The sequence below is a fragment of the Camelus bactrianus genome, chromosome 2 (assembly GCF_048773025.1).
Source record: "Camelus bactrianus isolate YW-2024 breed Bactrian camel chromosome 2, ASM4877302v1, whole genome shotgun sequence".
In the NCBI taxonomy this organism is placed as follows: domain Eukaryota; kingdom Metazoa; phylum Chordata; class Mammalia; order Artiodactyla; family Camelidae; genus Camelus; species Camelus bactrianus.
Window position 1 is genome coordinate 108,402,247 of NC_133540.1, and position 16,057 is coordinate 108,418,303.

The 16,057-nt window shown below is 39.5% G+C and overlaps 2 protein-coding genes across 3 annotated transcripts in view; one reads left to right on the forward strand and one right to left on the reverse strand.

Annotated features, from left to right (window-relative positions):
* Positions 1-16,057, forward strand: part of TMEM156 (transmembrane protein 156) — a 74,764-nt gene that overhangs the window by 57,953 nt on the left and 754 nt on the right. The gene's annotated exons all lie outside the window — the stretch shown is intronic.
* The window catches only part of FAM114A1 (family with sequence similarity 114 member A1), a 63,995-nt gene that overhangs the window by 3,122 nt on the left and 44,816 nt on the right, over positions 1-16,057 (reverse strand). For both annotated transcript variants that reach the window (XM_074349270.1, XM_074349259.1), the window contains exons 8-13: positions 14,643-14,766; positions 8,904-8,995; positions 6,997-7,158; positions 6,027-6,166; positions 3,192-3,264; positions 261-314 (exon numbers count right to left, since the gene is read on the reverse strand). In XM_074349270.1, the coding sequence (XP_074205371.1) occupies positions 261-314; positions 3,192-3,264; positions 6,027-6,166; positions 6,997-7,158; positions 8,904-8,995; positions 14,643-14,766 (645 nt within the window). The remainder of the gene's footprint in view (positions 1-260; positions 315-3,191; positions 3,265-6,026; positions 6,167-6,996; positions 7,159-8,903; positions 8,996-14,642; positions 14,767-16,057) is intronic.

Sequence of the window (16,057 nt, forward strand, 5' to 3'; positions counted from 1 at the left end):
ACAGTGACAGAAATAATGTGCAAGCTTAGCATTTCTCTTTATAATCAGGAATTCTTGAAAATTAGGTATTGTAGCTTCACCCGAGGGTTTAACAGCTGGTTGAGCTACACAGATGTACTCAAAAAACGCTGTCGACGATAAAATTTAGAATTGCAATGACATTTGCTGCCTGGGAAAGAGACCAAAAAAAAAAAAAAAAAAAAGTAGCTCTATCATTTCCTTTGATTCACAAGCATTTTCTCTCCGGAGGGTCCACTTACCTCTAACAATACACTATTGATCATGGGGTTAAGGACCTCGGCCTTCTGGTGGCTCTGTGGAATCAAAAGGATGAAACTGACAGATTAGGTGCTCATACCCCAAGGCTCGTCACACACAGTGTCAGACGTGTAAGATGCCGGCTTTGCTCAGGGATCTCTTAGAGAAGGGGAGAAGTGGATGCTTACCGCAGACAAGGCTTCAGAGCTGGTGCTTCCCCCACACGATATCATTTAATTTCGACAGAAAACTTGGGAAGTAGCTAGGGTTCACAATAACCCTAACTTGAGAAAATGGGAATCAGGAAGGTTGAGTAACTTGACTAAGGTCACAAAGTTAGAACTGTAAACTCAGACCTTTCTACTCCTTCGAGCTTGTAGCAAGTCTGGGATTAGGGGGAGGTGAGGGAGGCTGAGTTGTACAGGGTTGGACTCAGTCTTTACTTAAAATTTTGATATTTTGTTCGTCTTGATTTTTTGGTATTCATCTTGATTTTTAAACATATTGCACTAAAATACCTATCTAGAAGACTGAGGTTGTTTCTTTGTGTTTCTGTTGGGGGTGGGGGTTCCCTTAAATTTTGTAGGCATGTTAAGTTCCTTTACTTGTGTCCCCTAGTCCCAGCCCAGGTCTGTAGTCTTTTTTATTTTAAATGCAAACTTGGGTACTTGATTATAGGGTGTGTCTTCCAGATTAGCAGCAAAGTTAAAATGCTCTAAAATATAACTTGCAAACACGTTGGTACATCTTGGTTCCAAGACATGAATATATGTAAAGTGCAGACTACAGAGCCTGGTATTAAGGAGGTGTTCAAAAAGTGAGAACTGGTGTTAGTGTCATCATTATTACTATGTCCACTATTGGTCCATCAATCAACAGTCTTCTCTATCTAATGTTCAATCCACTCTTAGGCAATAAATAATTAAATGGACTAGCAAGAGAGAGGCAACCTTAAAAGACTGCTTGCCTCACTCTACTTGAAAGACTTTATGGTAAACAAAAGCATATAAACGAAACACATCTTCCCAGAGCAGCCCACTTGCACTGGCATCGCTCTCCTGAGGGCTAAGTAATGTCTTACTAGGGAAACCATAATGGAGTCTTGGGAAAAAGCTCTTTAAAAACCCAGTCATTTTAGAGAATCACCAGAAAATCCATTATGGTTTGCTTTCATGTTTATCTGATTATCAATAAACCTCTAAAATATAATCAAAATGAGGGCAATAAAATGACATTGGTTTTCAGAATCAATGAGATGTGCAAGCAATTTAAATAGAGTCTGGAGAGCAATACACACTCATTAACTTCAAGATATGAATAATGGCTCTTTTAGAGATGAGAAATAACGACTTGATGTGAATGATTCATCAGTGCACAAGATGGCGGGTACTGTGGTGAGATAGCAGATCAGTAAATGCGATTTAGATTCGGCTTTTTCTTTCTCCAGAAGATAACTTGTGTGTTCCTGATTTTGTGCATGCAATCATTTGTACACGTGTGTGTATGTGTGTATTCTGTGTGTAAGTGTGTGTGTATAGATACTCATTCAAGTACATATTTATCCTCTGGAGCTTTGCTATTCAAGACGTAGAATGTGAATCAGGAGCTCTGTTACTACCTGGGAGCTTGTTAGAAATGCAGAATCTCAGTCCTCATCCCAGACCCACTGAATCAAAAACCTGCGTTTTAATAAGATCTCTAGGTGATTTGCTTGCACATTAAGGTTTGAGAACCTGGAAGAAACAGAGAAGGATCCTCCCCTAGAGGCTTCAGAGGAGGCATGGCTCTGCTAACCCCTTGCCTTTGGTCTTCTAGCCTCCAGAACGGTGAGATGATACATTCTGTTGTTCAAGCCCCCAGTTTATGCTGCTTGTTAATGCAGCCCTGGGCAACTAACACATTTATAACCCAAGCACCCCAGTCCAAATAGGAAGTAAAACTTGCTGTTTCTCATGGAAAAACCCCCTGCCCTTAAAAGAAAAAGTAGAAAGATTAAAAAGGGCTAATTTCCACTTGTCTTCCCGAATCCCACTTTGTTACATAACATGAGTGACTTCTAATGAAAATAACCAGAAGCCACATCTCCAAATGAACACTAAGCCTTTCAAAGTTGTTACCTTGGAACAGAAACACTTCTACAGAGCGATAGGTATAATTTTTTCTTTCGGTGAAAGTTAAAATGCAACAATAAAACATGGACATTTCCAACTTGCATGGCTTATTAAACAGGCTTTGAGGGCAACAGTGAGTGTGAATATTAAAAATGACTTTTTTCCCATTCAAATGTTTATTTTTTAAAAAGGAACATGAAATATCCATTATCCTACACAACACTGTAAACTGACTATACGTCAATAGAAATAAATATATACAAAAAAAAATCCATTATCTTTATGGCAAATCTGTCCCCTTCTCTGGCTAAACAACCATTTTCATAATCTGTCTTGTATCATCAAGTGAGTATAAGATTACCACTCATACACACGCCCATGAATACTATATTGTACTTCTGAGTTAGTTTTCAAAAATTCAGATAAATTTATCATTCTGTACTGCATCTTTTTCACACAAAAATGAATCATTTTAATAGAGATTTTTGAATTATATATCCCAGATATTCAGTTATAGAAGGAAACCTCATTTGACTTTATAAAAAACAAATCAAGGAAATGAGGGCCAGAGAGGTTTGAAACTCCACCCGGTATCCCGTGCGTTTGAGACGCAGCAGCAGGGCTGGAGCGCAGTGAGACGAGCGCCCTGAGCCTCCTGTCGCTAGAGCAGGTGCTCTGACCTCGTTTTAGTAAATGTCACGGCGGGGCTTCTGCTTTGGGGAGCTGTCAAACGCGGCACTGCACCCTCCACTTCATCTCACAGCCCCTCATAGGCCATCCTCCTTAAAAAAGGTAAAGAAAGAATCAATATCATAATCTTACCCCAACAGCGGTTAAAGTTCTTGTAAACTTCTCTGATAGGGTGGCCACTTCCTTGCACATTGCAGTAGTTAATCTGAAAGAAGAAAAAAAGAGGTTTGGGGATTTTTAATAAAGAAAAATAGTTGAACTACAACATAATTGTTGATATTAATACAGCATTCCCTTTAAAAGAACGGCACACACATTTGAAGATGTTCTATAGAAATGCTTTCCTCAGTAACCTTCCAGGATTCACAGTCACAGGTTACTTCTCCCCTACTGCTTTCTAGAATCAAAAGCATATGGAGGAAAAATACCAGGCTTGAGCTTCACATGTATAGGGTCTTGCCAAGTGATTTTTCTCCAGTTTTTCTGTTATTTAAAAATAATAACAGACATTCACTGAGGTACTATGTTAAGTACTTTTGGGTGCATATTCACATTTAATCCTCATAATGACATTATTAGGGTCCATTATTATTCCCATTTTATAGATGAAGCAACTGACATTTAAGAAGGTTAAGTAACTTGCTTAGGACAAGTAGTAGGAAATGAAAGAGGGGGGATTCAAACTCAGATGTCCCTTGATATCTTGATTATGTTTTTATTAGATGCCTCAGGATAAAACTCCTGTAGAATATGTTTTTCAGACTTATATCGAAACTCCACGTTTATTCCAGCCATTGCACTCCTAGGACTTAACCCCAAGAAAATAATGCAAGACAGACACAAATATTTAACAAAGCAATGCTCGTCATAACACTGCAGATGATGACAAAAACTGAAAACAATCTAATTACCTAACAATGTATTGTCCGATTTTTTTAAACAATAAGTATATATGACTTTTATGAATAGTGATTAAAATGCTATTAGTAAAACAGTAACTCCAAGTTAAGAATCTTACATGTTAAAAGGTCTAGTGACGTCAGTGAGGTAAATCTCGGTTTTGTTTTGATAAATAGGATTCTGTCTAAGCTGTATGTTCAAGTTTGTTGAGCTATATCCATTTATCCATATACCCATCCACCCATCCAGAACTTATCTACAGAAAGGGTCAGGAGTAAGGCCAGGAGAGAGCTAAGAGCATTTCTCTCTGTTCTCGGGCAGGTGGGTGAAGAGGCACTAATCATACAGACATACACGAGGCCTTGTTACCTTTTGCTTGGTGCCACCTGGTAAGGTGGGGACAGTCAGGGGCTGGGGATCGGACAGGAGCTTAGGGTAAGGTCTTGCTTTCCATACTCAGGAGCTTCTGGCTTTAGCCCTCCTCTTTCAAATCAGCACCACAAATATAAAACAGTGCTCAGATGTTTTCCTCAATATTTTAAACTTTTCTTATTCTGCTCTTTCCACTTCCTTCTATACAATGAGGTAAGTACATATTCTTTGTAGGCATTTTAAAGGCAGGACTTGTGTAGTTCTTATATTTTTGATTTTCACATGTTTAGGTATGAAAATCTAGACTAGATGACAAATCTGTACAAGTGAGGCAAAAATGCTACCAGTAATACAAAGACACTAATAATGATTTTTTGGAAGGTCCTGCCACTAAAAATTTGCTCCCCAGCCTACAACGCCAAGTGCAGTAATAAACGAAGACTAGTTAGCTAGCGAAGTAAAGGAATGTGTTGAGCTCTGTATGTGTGTGTGTGTGCACGCGCGTGTGTGTGTATCCATATATTTTTAGGAGGCTCTTATTTTGGCTCCTGTGTCTGTGTAATAATGAGAGGGCATGTGGACTTGTGCTAATTGTCTATGCCACAGCACACAGTCATATGCATAAAAGTTAATGGCTTTTTTCTTCAGCTCCATAATCAACTATCTTAATGAATACTCCATACCAGCTATTTTCATTTATAGAACATAACATATTACACATTTTTATTTCACTAGATAAACTAATAATAGTAGATACCACTTACTGAAGAACAAACATATGACAGCAAACATGCACACACAAGCAGTCCACAGTGAACTGGCTGACACTGGTGACCATCACTGCCAGAATTCAGACTATGCAGAGTTGGTGTAAGTCCCTAGGAACAGTGGGGGTGTGTTTGCATATTTCTGTGAAGCCAGCTGAGAAGTCCAATAAGGTGTCCTTTCTCTATTTGTGTGGCATGTCGAAAATGTAATTATCTTCAAAAGTCTGTACTTCCAGATTCTGATCTATTAAAACAAACACTTAGCTCTGAATGATTTAAGGTATCTTCTCTTAAATCTCTTCATAAGTAATTTCTGGAATATTTAGCTAATTATTACTATTCTTGCTAACATGGTTCTTGAGAGTCCTTATTTCTTAAGATGACCATAGAACAATGGAATCAGTTAACTTGAATTCTGAATCTTTAAGACCTGAGGGTGTATACATTCGTGTGTGTGTGTGTGTGTGTGTGTGTGTGTGGAGGGGGTGTTGTGGGCGTGCATTTGAATGGCACATATACATAAAACTGGAAAAATAAGAATTGAAAGTAACATTTACAAGACATAGAAACAACCTAAATGTCCATTAACAGATGACTGGATAAAGAAGCCGTGGTATATTTATACAATGGAATACTACTCAGCCATAAAAAGAATAAAATAATGCTATTTGCAGCAACATGGATGGACCTGGAGATCATCATTCTAACTGAAGTAAGCCAGAAAGAGAAAGAACAATACCACATGATATCACTCATATGTGGAATCTGTTAAAAAAAAAGAAAGAAAGGACACTATATACTCATTTATAAAACAGAAACAGACTTGCAGACATAGTAAACAATCGTATGGTTACCGGGGAAAGTGGGTGGGTGCAAATGTTATCTACTATATATAAAAATAGATTTTAAAAAAGAAAGTAACATTTACTTTATCAGGACTTTTGCTTGGTCCTGAGCTGGCTTTTCCTCTTCTTGTCCATGAAGAATTAATTCTGCTACTTTATGAAGCTGCTCAATACAGCGAGCTGTTACTTCTGCCAGACTTTCGATGGACAGCATGTATACATCCTGAAAGCAAATAGTACAAGGCAGAAAATTAATTACTGAACAGATGCCTTCTAAAAAATTTCTGTAACATTAAAACAATTATGTAATTCCTGGGGGAAAAAACTCCAAAACACAAATATGACCCGAAAAAATTTACCTAAAGATTAATGGGTACTCTTAGGTCTTTTTTAAGTGGAAATGGTACTACAAAACAGAAGTGTCATCAGGTAACAGGAACATGACAAGCCCTCTTCAGCTGGGTCCCCAGTTCTCAGAGCAATGCTGGGCACACAACAGGCAGGTCCTTAAGAAAGTGTATGGGAGGGTGCCAGAATGAATAGACCTCAGTGACATTTGTCTTCAGAGTGACCTAATTTGAAAGATTCTTTCTCTAAAATTAAAATTCAGTGTGAAATGAAGTTATTGCAAATTCATTTTCGGACATAAAGTGTAAATTATGCACTTATAAATTTATTAAACTATGAAATAAAAACTGCGGCAATGAAATTCTTTTACATCATTAGTTATGGGCATAAAGACATTTTATGATTACAAATTTGCATATAGGATAGAATTTTACCTTAAAGATAAATCAACTATGTTCCTAAAGATCTTTTTTCCTTTAAATTATAATTGTAAAGCTATGGAGGAAAGCTATAATATCTATGCTAAGTCACGAAATGTCTTGGAGTAGAGAAATCCTAGCGTCTACGACATTGATATTCATATTTCTATAATGTGTAACAGGGTAGAAATGAAAACGAAATGGCTTCGCCTCACTTAAAATTGAGCTGTTAATAGAATTAACATAGTATTACTGCTCTTTAGGTGGACAATGGAAATTCGTTTACCTCAACTGTCTTAGTTTTCCTTTCTTCCTCCTTGTCTTCTTTGGGGTTTGCAGGTTTCTCTTCCTCTTCTTCCTTCTTGGCTGTGTCCTCTGACTCTCTGGCCACATCTACTGGCACCACAGCTTGATCCTCTTCCACCCAGTCATGAGCTTTTTTCATGGCCTGCAAAGGCCCCCAACCAAAGCAATATGTTTATTGTACAAACATGGAAACCATAAGAAATGCCAGTCCCACGACTCAGATCAAACCCTAAAGCATCAGAGGTGGTTCTCTGTACATTTAAAGAATGATGGGGCCATTCCTCAAGCTCCCTGAAAACACTTTGTTGTTGTTTGGTAAAAATATAGTAGGAAAAAGGGACCAAATAGAAAGCATGGAGAGAACACTGCAGGGCCAGAGGAATTTTTGAAAAGCATCCTAAAATGATACTCAGAGAGGAATAAAAATGACAGTCACTTTGGAAGAGCCATAGTATATTTTTCACTTTTTGTGACCAACTATGAAAGAATTACGTATCTATATGAATTAGCCAGGGTCATTGCTAAAGCAAATTTCCTCATCTGCTATGTCTCACGAGGCCCTTGATGCTTCATGAAACTAATAATGTGTCATGCTAGGAAGATGCCGGATGGCTCTGCTCCTCTCCAGCCAGGCTGGGTCTCCCGGCCTCACGAGGGAGGAGGGTTGTGATTAGTTTCATTGCACGTGAGTGCAGTTTGAGCAACCTGTGGCCTTAAAAATTATTGAACAAGCAGAAACCACCTGCTCTCTCTGTTATTCCCTGAATTTTGAAAGGGCAGTCTCACCAGCTTTTACATTACAGTTTAAGCTGCTTGCTTAAGAGAAAGTTGTGCCTGAGCTTAGGCTAAACGTACTTCTCATGTGAAAGCTTGCATGTCAAAGTTTATTATGTCAGGGTGTTGATGGCAAGTTAATGGGGAGACAAAACCCCCACAAAACTACCCTTGGTGTATCCTCTTTGAGGGACAAAGGTTTACCTGACTATGTAAATAAGATCTTGGAGGCACTATGCACTCTCTGAGCGGTGGCAGGTGCTGCCCGGAGATGAATGAGGCAATTTCCTGCTGTGTTCAAGTTGCTGACCTGCCAGAATCAGTGACCTCTATCAGAGATAAAGAAATTACTCATCTCTCCACCTCACTGCCTCAGTCTGCCCTTTCCTCACCCACCTTGATGAGTGAGGACCTGCACCAACCACTGATCGCTAAAGAGAAGGAAAGAAAAGACGAGAGAGAGAGAGAGAGAGAGAGAGAGAGAGAGAGAGAGAGAGAGAGAGAGAGAGAGAAAATGGGGAAAATGATGCCATTTAAAGTAATTAATGATCAGTGACCTCATTAAGAAATGACATAGCAAGACCCTGTACTAACTTGCAAAACATCCTGTGTTACTTTACCATTAGAGAGCTCGAATGGCCTTAGACACTGGGTAGCACTGGCTTCCCAGTGGGAGGGGCATGTGGGTGAGCTGGCTCTGGCTGACGTGCATTTCTCTGCCTCATTCTGACATGCTGCTTTAGGGGAGGGGAGACGGAATCTAAAAAAGCCCTTTGGTGATTCTGCACCCTCTGTCCTCCCCTATGCTGAAGATAACCACTGCTCTGACGGAAAATTCTATTTTGTGGAGAAGTGCCTTGTTCAAGGCCACAAGGCAATTACTAGTGAAGTTGCAACTCCAGTGTAGGTCCCATGACAGCCTAGCATGTTCTCCATCACCAGGTTTCGTGATGTTGCCTCCTGGAACCTTAACTACCGCGCTCAGATGCCCCTCCCGCCATGTGCCACTGGGGGCTTGGAGCTTCTCTATTTCAGGTGGATCTCTGGGATGTTACAACTGAGACCATTTTGAGGAAACAAACAAAAAAAAAAACTCAGACTCATGGTGCTGACCTTATTGAGTTTGTCAGGTGTGGCCGCAACATGTAATTCAAAGAGAAGCTCTGTAAGCATGCTCGCAAATTCTTCACCCTTTTCTTCTAAGCCTGGAAACAGAAAATGACAGAAGTAAGAAGCATGATTTATCTTTCATCCTTCAGAATGTGGCAGCTCCCCCAACCTCACAGCCTGCGGTCAGAGTGGCAGTGGGGGCGGCAGCAGCCCATGTTCCAGCCGCCTGGCAAAGGGGAGCTGTGCCGGTTTGGCAGCAGGGCAGCCAGGCAGCAGGCTGCGGCCGGGGCCGGGGCTGGTGGAGCCCGGCTGCTCGCAGCTCTACCGGGGCACCCCGGGCTGGCCTGGAGGGCACGTGAGGGCAGGGAGGGCCCTATCGGCCTTGTTCCCAGTTGTAGGTGGTCAGTGGCTCTTTATTGCAAGAATGACTGAGTGAACAGATGAATGACCTTTCTCAGGTCTGAGAGCCCTGGGACAGCACTGATTTTATGACTTACAGTATATTGTTAGGCTTAGCACTGCAACCCTTAATGATACCCAGGGCACCTTTTTATGTCCACGAAGCCGCAGTGCTAAGCAAGTGGAAATCAAGCAAGTCTCCGTGGATTGTCTATCTGATGTAAAAATATTATACCTCTAGAGAAATTTCCCACGATTTCCTAGGCCACCTGCTTGGTCCTACAATATTTCGTATTGATATGTCTTCCCTCCAGATTAGAAGCTACTTAAGGACACAGACAGCATTTGTTTTGCTCATTTCTAAATTCAGAGCATCTAAATCAGTGCCTGGAACAATGCAGGTGATAAAATGAGTATTTACTGAATAAGGAATTTACTAATTAATTACACCGTATACACTAATATATTCATGATATAATATAACATGTTATATATATCATAAAATAAAACTAATTAATAAATTAGGAGTTTGGGATTTGCAGATACTAACTACTATATATAAAATAGATAAACAACAAGGTCCTACTGTATAGCACAGGGAACTATAATCAATATCTTATAATAAGCAATAATGATAAGGAATATGGAAGAGAATATATGTATGACTGACTCACTGTGCTGTACACCAGAAACTAACACAACATTGTAAATCAACCATACTTCAATTAAAAACACTTACAATTTTTTTTAAAGAGTAAAAAAAGTTTCTGGTACGTGCTAAAGCATTGATTCCACAACGAATTTATCACCAGTTTGGGGTGGTGGATGGGACTAAAAGCATCATTCGTCTGGTCTGATTACATGAACTCAAAAGCCTCTGAGAAGAAAGCACTCTGGCCTATGTCAGTGGGTGAAGGCAGCAGGTTCAGGGACGACAAAGCTATGTGAGAAATACTGTATCGAACACGTCTAGTTGTGCTGTTTTCTGTTTTATAAACAAAATGGTTAATCAGCAGCTTGTGAAGATAGCCAGGGCGACTTGTAGGTCTGTGTTCAAAACATTTGGCTTAATCAGTTTATCATCACCTCGAATTTGGGAGCAGATCAGTAAACAACAAACCAGAGAAGTAAAGCACATGTGTCCAGTGAGGAGTTTGATGGAGAAGCACAGACCAAGGAAGAGGAATAGGGGCAGCTCCGGGTTAGGAATTTCAAATGGAGAAATTGCCTTTTGAATAATAACCAGGAGGAGGAGAGTGGAGAGCCGCACAGATCCCGGGAAGAGCCTTCAGGCAGAGACACTGCCAGAGCCAAGTCCAGGAAGGAGGGGAGTGCCTGGCTTGCTAAGGGACAGCTGGGAGGCCAAGGCGGCCACGGCTCGGGGCAGGGGGAGGGAGGCGTGTGCCTTGCGGGTAGAGAGAGAGGTGGCTGTCTTTGTTCACGATGAAGATGATATAAGCAAATCATAAAACCCAAAGAGGTAAGGGCTCAGATGGAGCAAAATTTTGCAGCACGTAATCCAGTCCTCAGGGGTATTAAGAAAACTTCCCGGAGGTGATGCCTGAACTGAGCCTTCAAGAATGAGAAGTCTGTTACAAGGAATTGAATAGAGCTCCTGTGCTATATAGTAGGCCTTTGTTGTTAATCTACTTTATATACAATAATGGATGGAAAAGAATCTGAAAAAGAATATATCTGAATCACCTTGCTACAGACCTGAAATTAACACAACACCGTAAATCAGCCATTCTTCCAAAAAAAAAAAAAAATACTGAGGGAGAATAAAAACAACGGAAATTAAAGAAAACAAAAGAATGAGAAGGCATTAGTCACAAGCACAAAGGGAGAGCTGGAGGGCTACAGAGTCCAGGATAGAATGAGAGAGCGCGATTTCAACAAAAGCTAAGATTATGTCTTTGCTGGGTGGAGATCTTGAACCCATCTTCCCTAGTTAGGCAAAGAGGGGCAGCTCCCACAGGGTCTCATTCCCAAACTGCCCAGTCCTTCTCCTCTGGGTGAGGTGGTGCTGCAGGGCAGAAAAAGCCCTGGCCTGAGACTTGGATGGTAGGAGTTCTTCCCCAGCTCCTGCACTTACTGCTACGTGACCTGGGGCCAGTCACAGGGCTTCTTACCTTCCATTTCCTCCCTTGTAAACATGGGATAATAAACGCCACCCATCCCCTCTTTAGCATTGCTGTAAGGACCAAATAATACAACAAATGCGTAAGTATTTTGCGAACACTAAAGATTTACATTACTATATTGCTATGTGCTACAAAGATATAAACACAGGGAGATTAAAGATATTTGAAAGTAATCAACACTAAATTAGGATACAAGCACCCTGTGTAGCCCCCACTTTTCAATGTGCATTCATTCTATAAAACAGAGAAATACACCAATAGCTTGCAGCAAGTATTTTAGGAAAATAATCACAGAGAAAGTGCAAGTGGATAAAAAACAGATGATAAAGAATGATGCAACAAAGAATACCTATTGCCACAATTCTTGGTCTGTACATGTGGCCGAGAAGATCTTTACCAAAGCAATAAAAGGAGGAAATAGCTTTCAAAGATCTCCTCACAACAGTGGTAAACCAAATTAGAGACCCATAGCAGTGTGATAAAATTACACTCTGCTGGAAAGACAAACATGCAAATCATTAGCTAATGTTATTAAATGCAGAGGAGCCTGATATTAAATTTATCTAAAAATGACAGTTTATTACATTTCCTGAGACAATCAAATAAATTATTCAGGTGTTAGAGGGCTTTTAAGAATGTAAGTGCTTACAAGAAAAAAATATGATGAAAATGCTCTGGTTTCTCTCTGAATTTTGCTCCTGGATTGCCTGCTCACCCTCACCCATGAGACTGCTCTCTATAGCTTTCAGTTAATCCCTCACCTTCCTGGAGTTGTAACACTCCATTATAATTGGATTGATTTAATGACAACCCTGCTATTCTTCTTTCCTGTTCTTCTTTCAGTGTTCAAATGTCATTTATTTATTAAATTAAATTAATTAAAATTAATACTGTTTTGATAATCTGGAGATGCCCTATGGGAAAATGGATATATTATGGGAGATAACAGGATTCTGTCACTTAAAGAGAAATGAATCTATCATTTCTTAAACATGCTATCAAGACCCCAATTTTTTTTTTTTTTTATTTTGGACATATTCAAAAGTCTCTATTAAGCCTGGAACATATCACATGTAGTAACATTTTTTATTTAACAGTATTGAATCAAGTTTCCTTTCCAAGAAAAAGCACTAGTTGGGGATGCAAAACTGCCTTAACTACTTGCACTGGCAACAATATCTCTTCGCTGTTAGGGAGAATCTAGGATCTTCTTTTTATCCTTTTTGAATGACACCCCAAGAGGACCAAGGTCTGCCTCAGGTATCATGAGACTGAAGAGAAATAGCCTGGATCTTTTTGCTGATTGTTACTCTGGAAAAGAAGCATCTACATGAACTCACCTTGGGTCCATAACACTAGCTGCATGAACTTTAACAGCTAGTGTCTTAGTTTCTTCATTATTAAAACAAAGACAAGGCTGTCATCCTTTGTGACTTTGTAGAAACACACAAATGTTCAGAAACATTGTTCTCCAGCTGTCTCTTTGATATTGGCCTCTATGCTTCAGTATAATTGATTATTCTATTTTGATGCAAACGAGCATAAATCTCATTAAACTGAAGGCATATAAGGTCATTATGTGGGGCTAAAGCAGGGGATAGTGTTTAAATGATAGTTTGTAAATGTTTAGAATAATTTTGCCCTGAGCATCGAGGCAGAAGCATTTGAGGTCTTGTGTCTGAGCTTTCATTAAAGGTATGTAACACAGCTGGGCACAAAATGCTTCCAGGGACTGAGTATGCATGCATATTATCACGGATACAATTAGAAATAAAAGCTACAGTTTATTGCATCCTTACTATTTTCCTGGCATTGTGTTAGCACTTTAAATAATAATAACAGCTAACACTTTGAGTAGTTCTGTGTGCCAGGCACTATAATATATGTTTTTACATGTATTACTTAATTTGATCTTTACAATAGCTCTTGGGAATACATATCACTGTCTCCATTTTGCAGGTGAGATACTGAGTTTCAGGAAGGTTAAATAACTTGTTCAAGGCCAAATAGCAAGTAAGTAGTGAAAATGTTGCAAATGAGACCCTTCAGATGATCCCAGGAGAAGTCAGCCTTGTGTGTCCACGGTTGCTTAAATTTTCAGCATAACCTACACAAAACAGTTGTGGTTGTAGTGCTTGGTGGTGACATCAGTCACCCTCTGTGTATGTAGCCAATGCTTTCCTATCTTCTGCTCCCAAATGGACAACCTAGTCATTAAGCACATCCAACTCTGAGAACATCTTTTCCCCCTTAAGGGAGCCTTGATTCTCACAAAATAGGTTCTAGTCTCCTTGGGTCATGTCATTGTCTGGCTGGAAGGTTACTGGGAGCGGGTACCTGGCTTACTCAGTGATTGACAACCCCACACATGGCACACTGGTGTACTGCGTGCCTTCGTGCCTTTGATGGAGAGAAGCTAGAACTCTTAAAAAATGACCTTTGTCAGAACTGTACTCTTTGCGTGAAGCGTAGGTCACCGACAAATACACCCTGATTCCTACACATGTAAATCAAAAGGAAGAAGAAAAATATGAAGGGTAGGGGGATAAATTAGGAATTTGGGATTAGCAGATACAAACTACTATATATAAAATAGATAAACAACAAGGACCTACTGTGTAGCACAGGGAACTATATTCAATAGCCTGTAATTCTGAAAAAGAATATTAATAAGGATATGTATCTATATATCTATACATATATATATATGCTGTACACCAGAAACTAGCACATTATAAATTAACTATACTACAATTAAAAAAAGAAGAAAAATATGAAAAGAAATCCACTGAAAGACCTGCCCACCAACAAATCAACCACATTCAACAACTTTCACATGCTGATAAAAAAAAATTAGACACTGGAGCATAAGCTGTAGTCACTGGGCCCTGTTTAGTGCACTGTGACCTTGGTTCATTTGACCAGATGCATTTTCTGTGTGCCTGTGATGTGCCAGGGACTGCGCCGTCCAGAAAAATAAAGACGCCTGACTCTGGAGTCCCCACCCAGCAGAAGAGAGGATTAGAGGTCAACGTGACCAGCCCCCGTAACAAGAGCAGGTGCACAGAGTGTTTGGAAGTGAGAAGGAGGAGCGCCTGAATTAAATAACTCTGCCCTGTTCCAAGGGCTGTGCTTATTAACAGCAGTTGCATAAGGGTTTTCACCAACAGTCTGTCTTGCTATTTAACTGGTTATTTACCTTGGTCTTCTTGAGTCTCTTCATTCTCTAATTCTTTGGCTGCAAAGATGTCTTTAATGGAAATTAGGTCATTTTTTAAGAGTTCCAGCTTCTCTCCGTCAAGTGATGCTAAAAATGACTGAACCTGAAAAAAAGAAATAGGTCAGCATAACTGTCATCTTTTCTTCTCATTAATGATGTTTGTGTACAGCTGTGCCCAGGTCTCCCAGGTGAGTCCTGGTGTGGGAGGTAATGCTGGGTTGAATGTTGGATTTACTGCTTACAAACTGTGCAACTTTAAGTAAGTTACATAAGCTCCTTGGGTCTCAGTTTTCTCCTGTTTTTGATTAAATATATTTGACATATAACATTGTGTAAATTTAAGGTGTACATCTAGTTAATTTGACACAAGTGTATATTGTAACCTGATTGCTGTTGTAGCAGTATTTAGGACCTCTGTCAGATTACATACATAATTATCCTTCTTTTTTTAGTGGTTGGGATAATTGTTTTAGTCTCTTAGCAAGTTTGATGATTGCAGTACAGTACTGCTATCCACATTCCTTATACCGCACACTAGATCTCTATGGTTTATTTACTACTTTTGCAAGTTTGTACCCCTAAACAACATCAATCTTATTCTCCACTCCATCCCCTGGTAACTGCCACTTTACTGTTTTTTATGAGTTTGACTTTTTCAGATTCCACATATATGTGATACAATATAGTATTTGTCTTTTTCTGCCTGACTTTATCTCACTTAGCATAATGTGCTCAAAGTCCATCCATGTTATCAGAAATGGCAGGATGTCCTCGTTTTTCATGGCTGAATAATATTCCAATGTGTATAGCACATATTTTAAATCCATTCATTTGTTTATGTACATTTAGGTGTTTCCATACCTTGGCTACTGTGAGTAATGCTGCAATGAACGTGGGAGTGCACATATTGCTTTGAAATCCTCTTTTTTGGTTTCCTCCAAAAATTAGAAATAGGTCTACCATACAATCCAGCAATTCCACTTCTGTGTATATACCCAAAGGAGGTTTTCTATTTTAAAGTGAGATCCACACTTCATTGTGATCCTTTGTGGGGTAAATGCAAGAACAAATGGGAAGAACATTGCATGTACACACAACAGATACTAAATAAATGGTCGTGGTCGCTCTTCTACCACAGCGACTAAAGACACACTTCAGAGTTAACCCTGGATTCAAATATCAGCTCTTCACTTACTAGTTATGTGACCTTGGGTAATTTATTTAAGCTTTCTATGCCTCAGTTCCCGTAGCTATAACATGAGAACTAACAGCATCTACCTTAGCAAGATTGTTTTGAAGGTTAAATGAAATGAGGTACTTAAGAGTACTTGTAGTGATGCTTATAGTGATGGTCAATACCTTATATATATAATGTAAACAAACATGTATGCAAA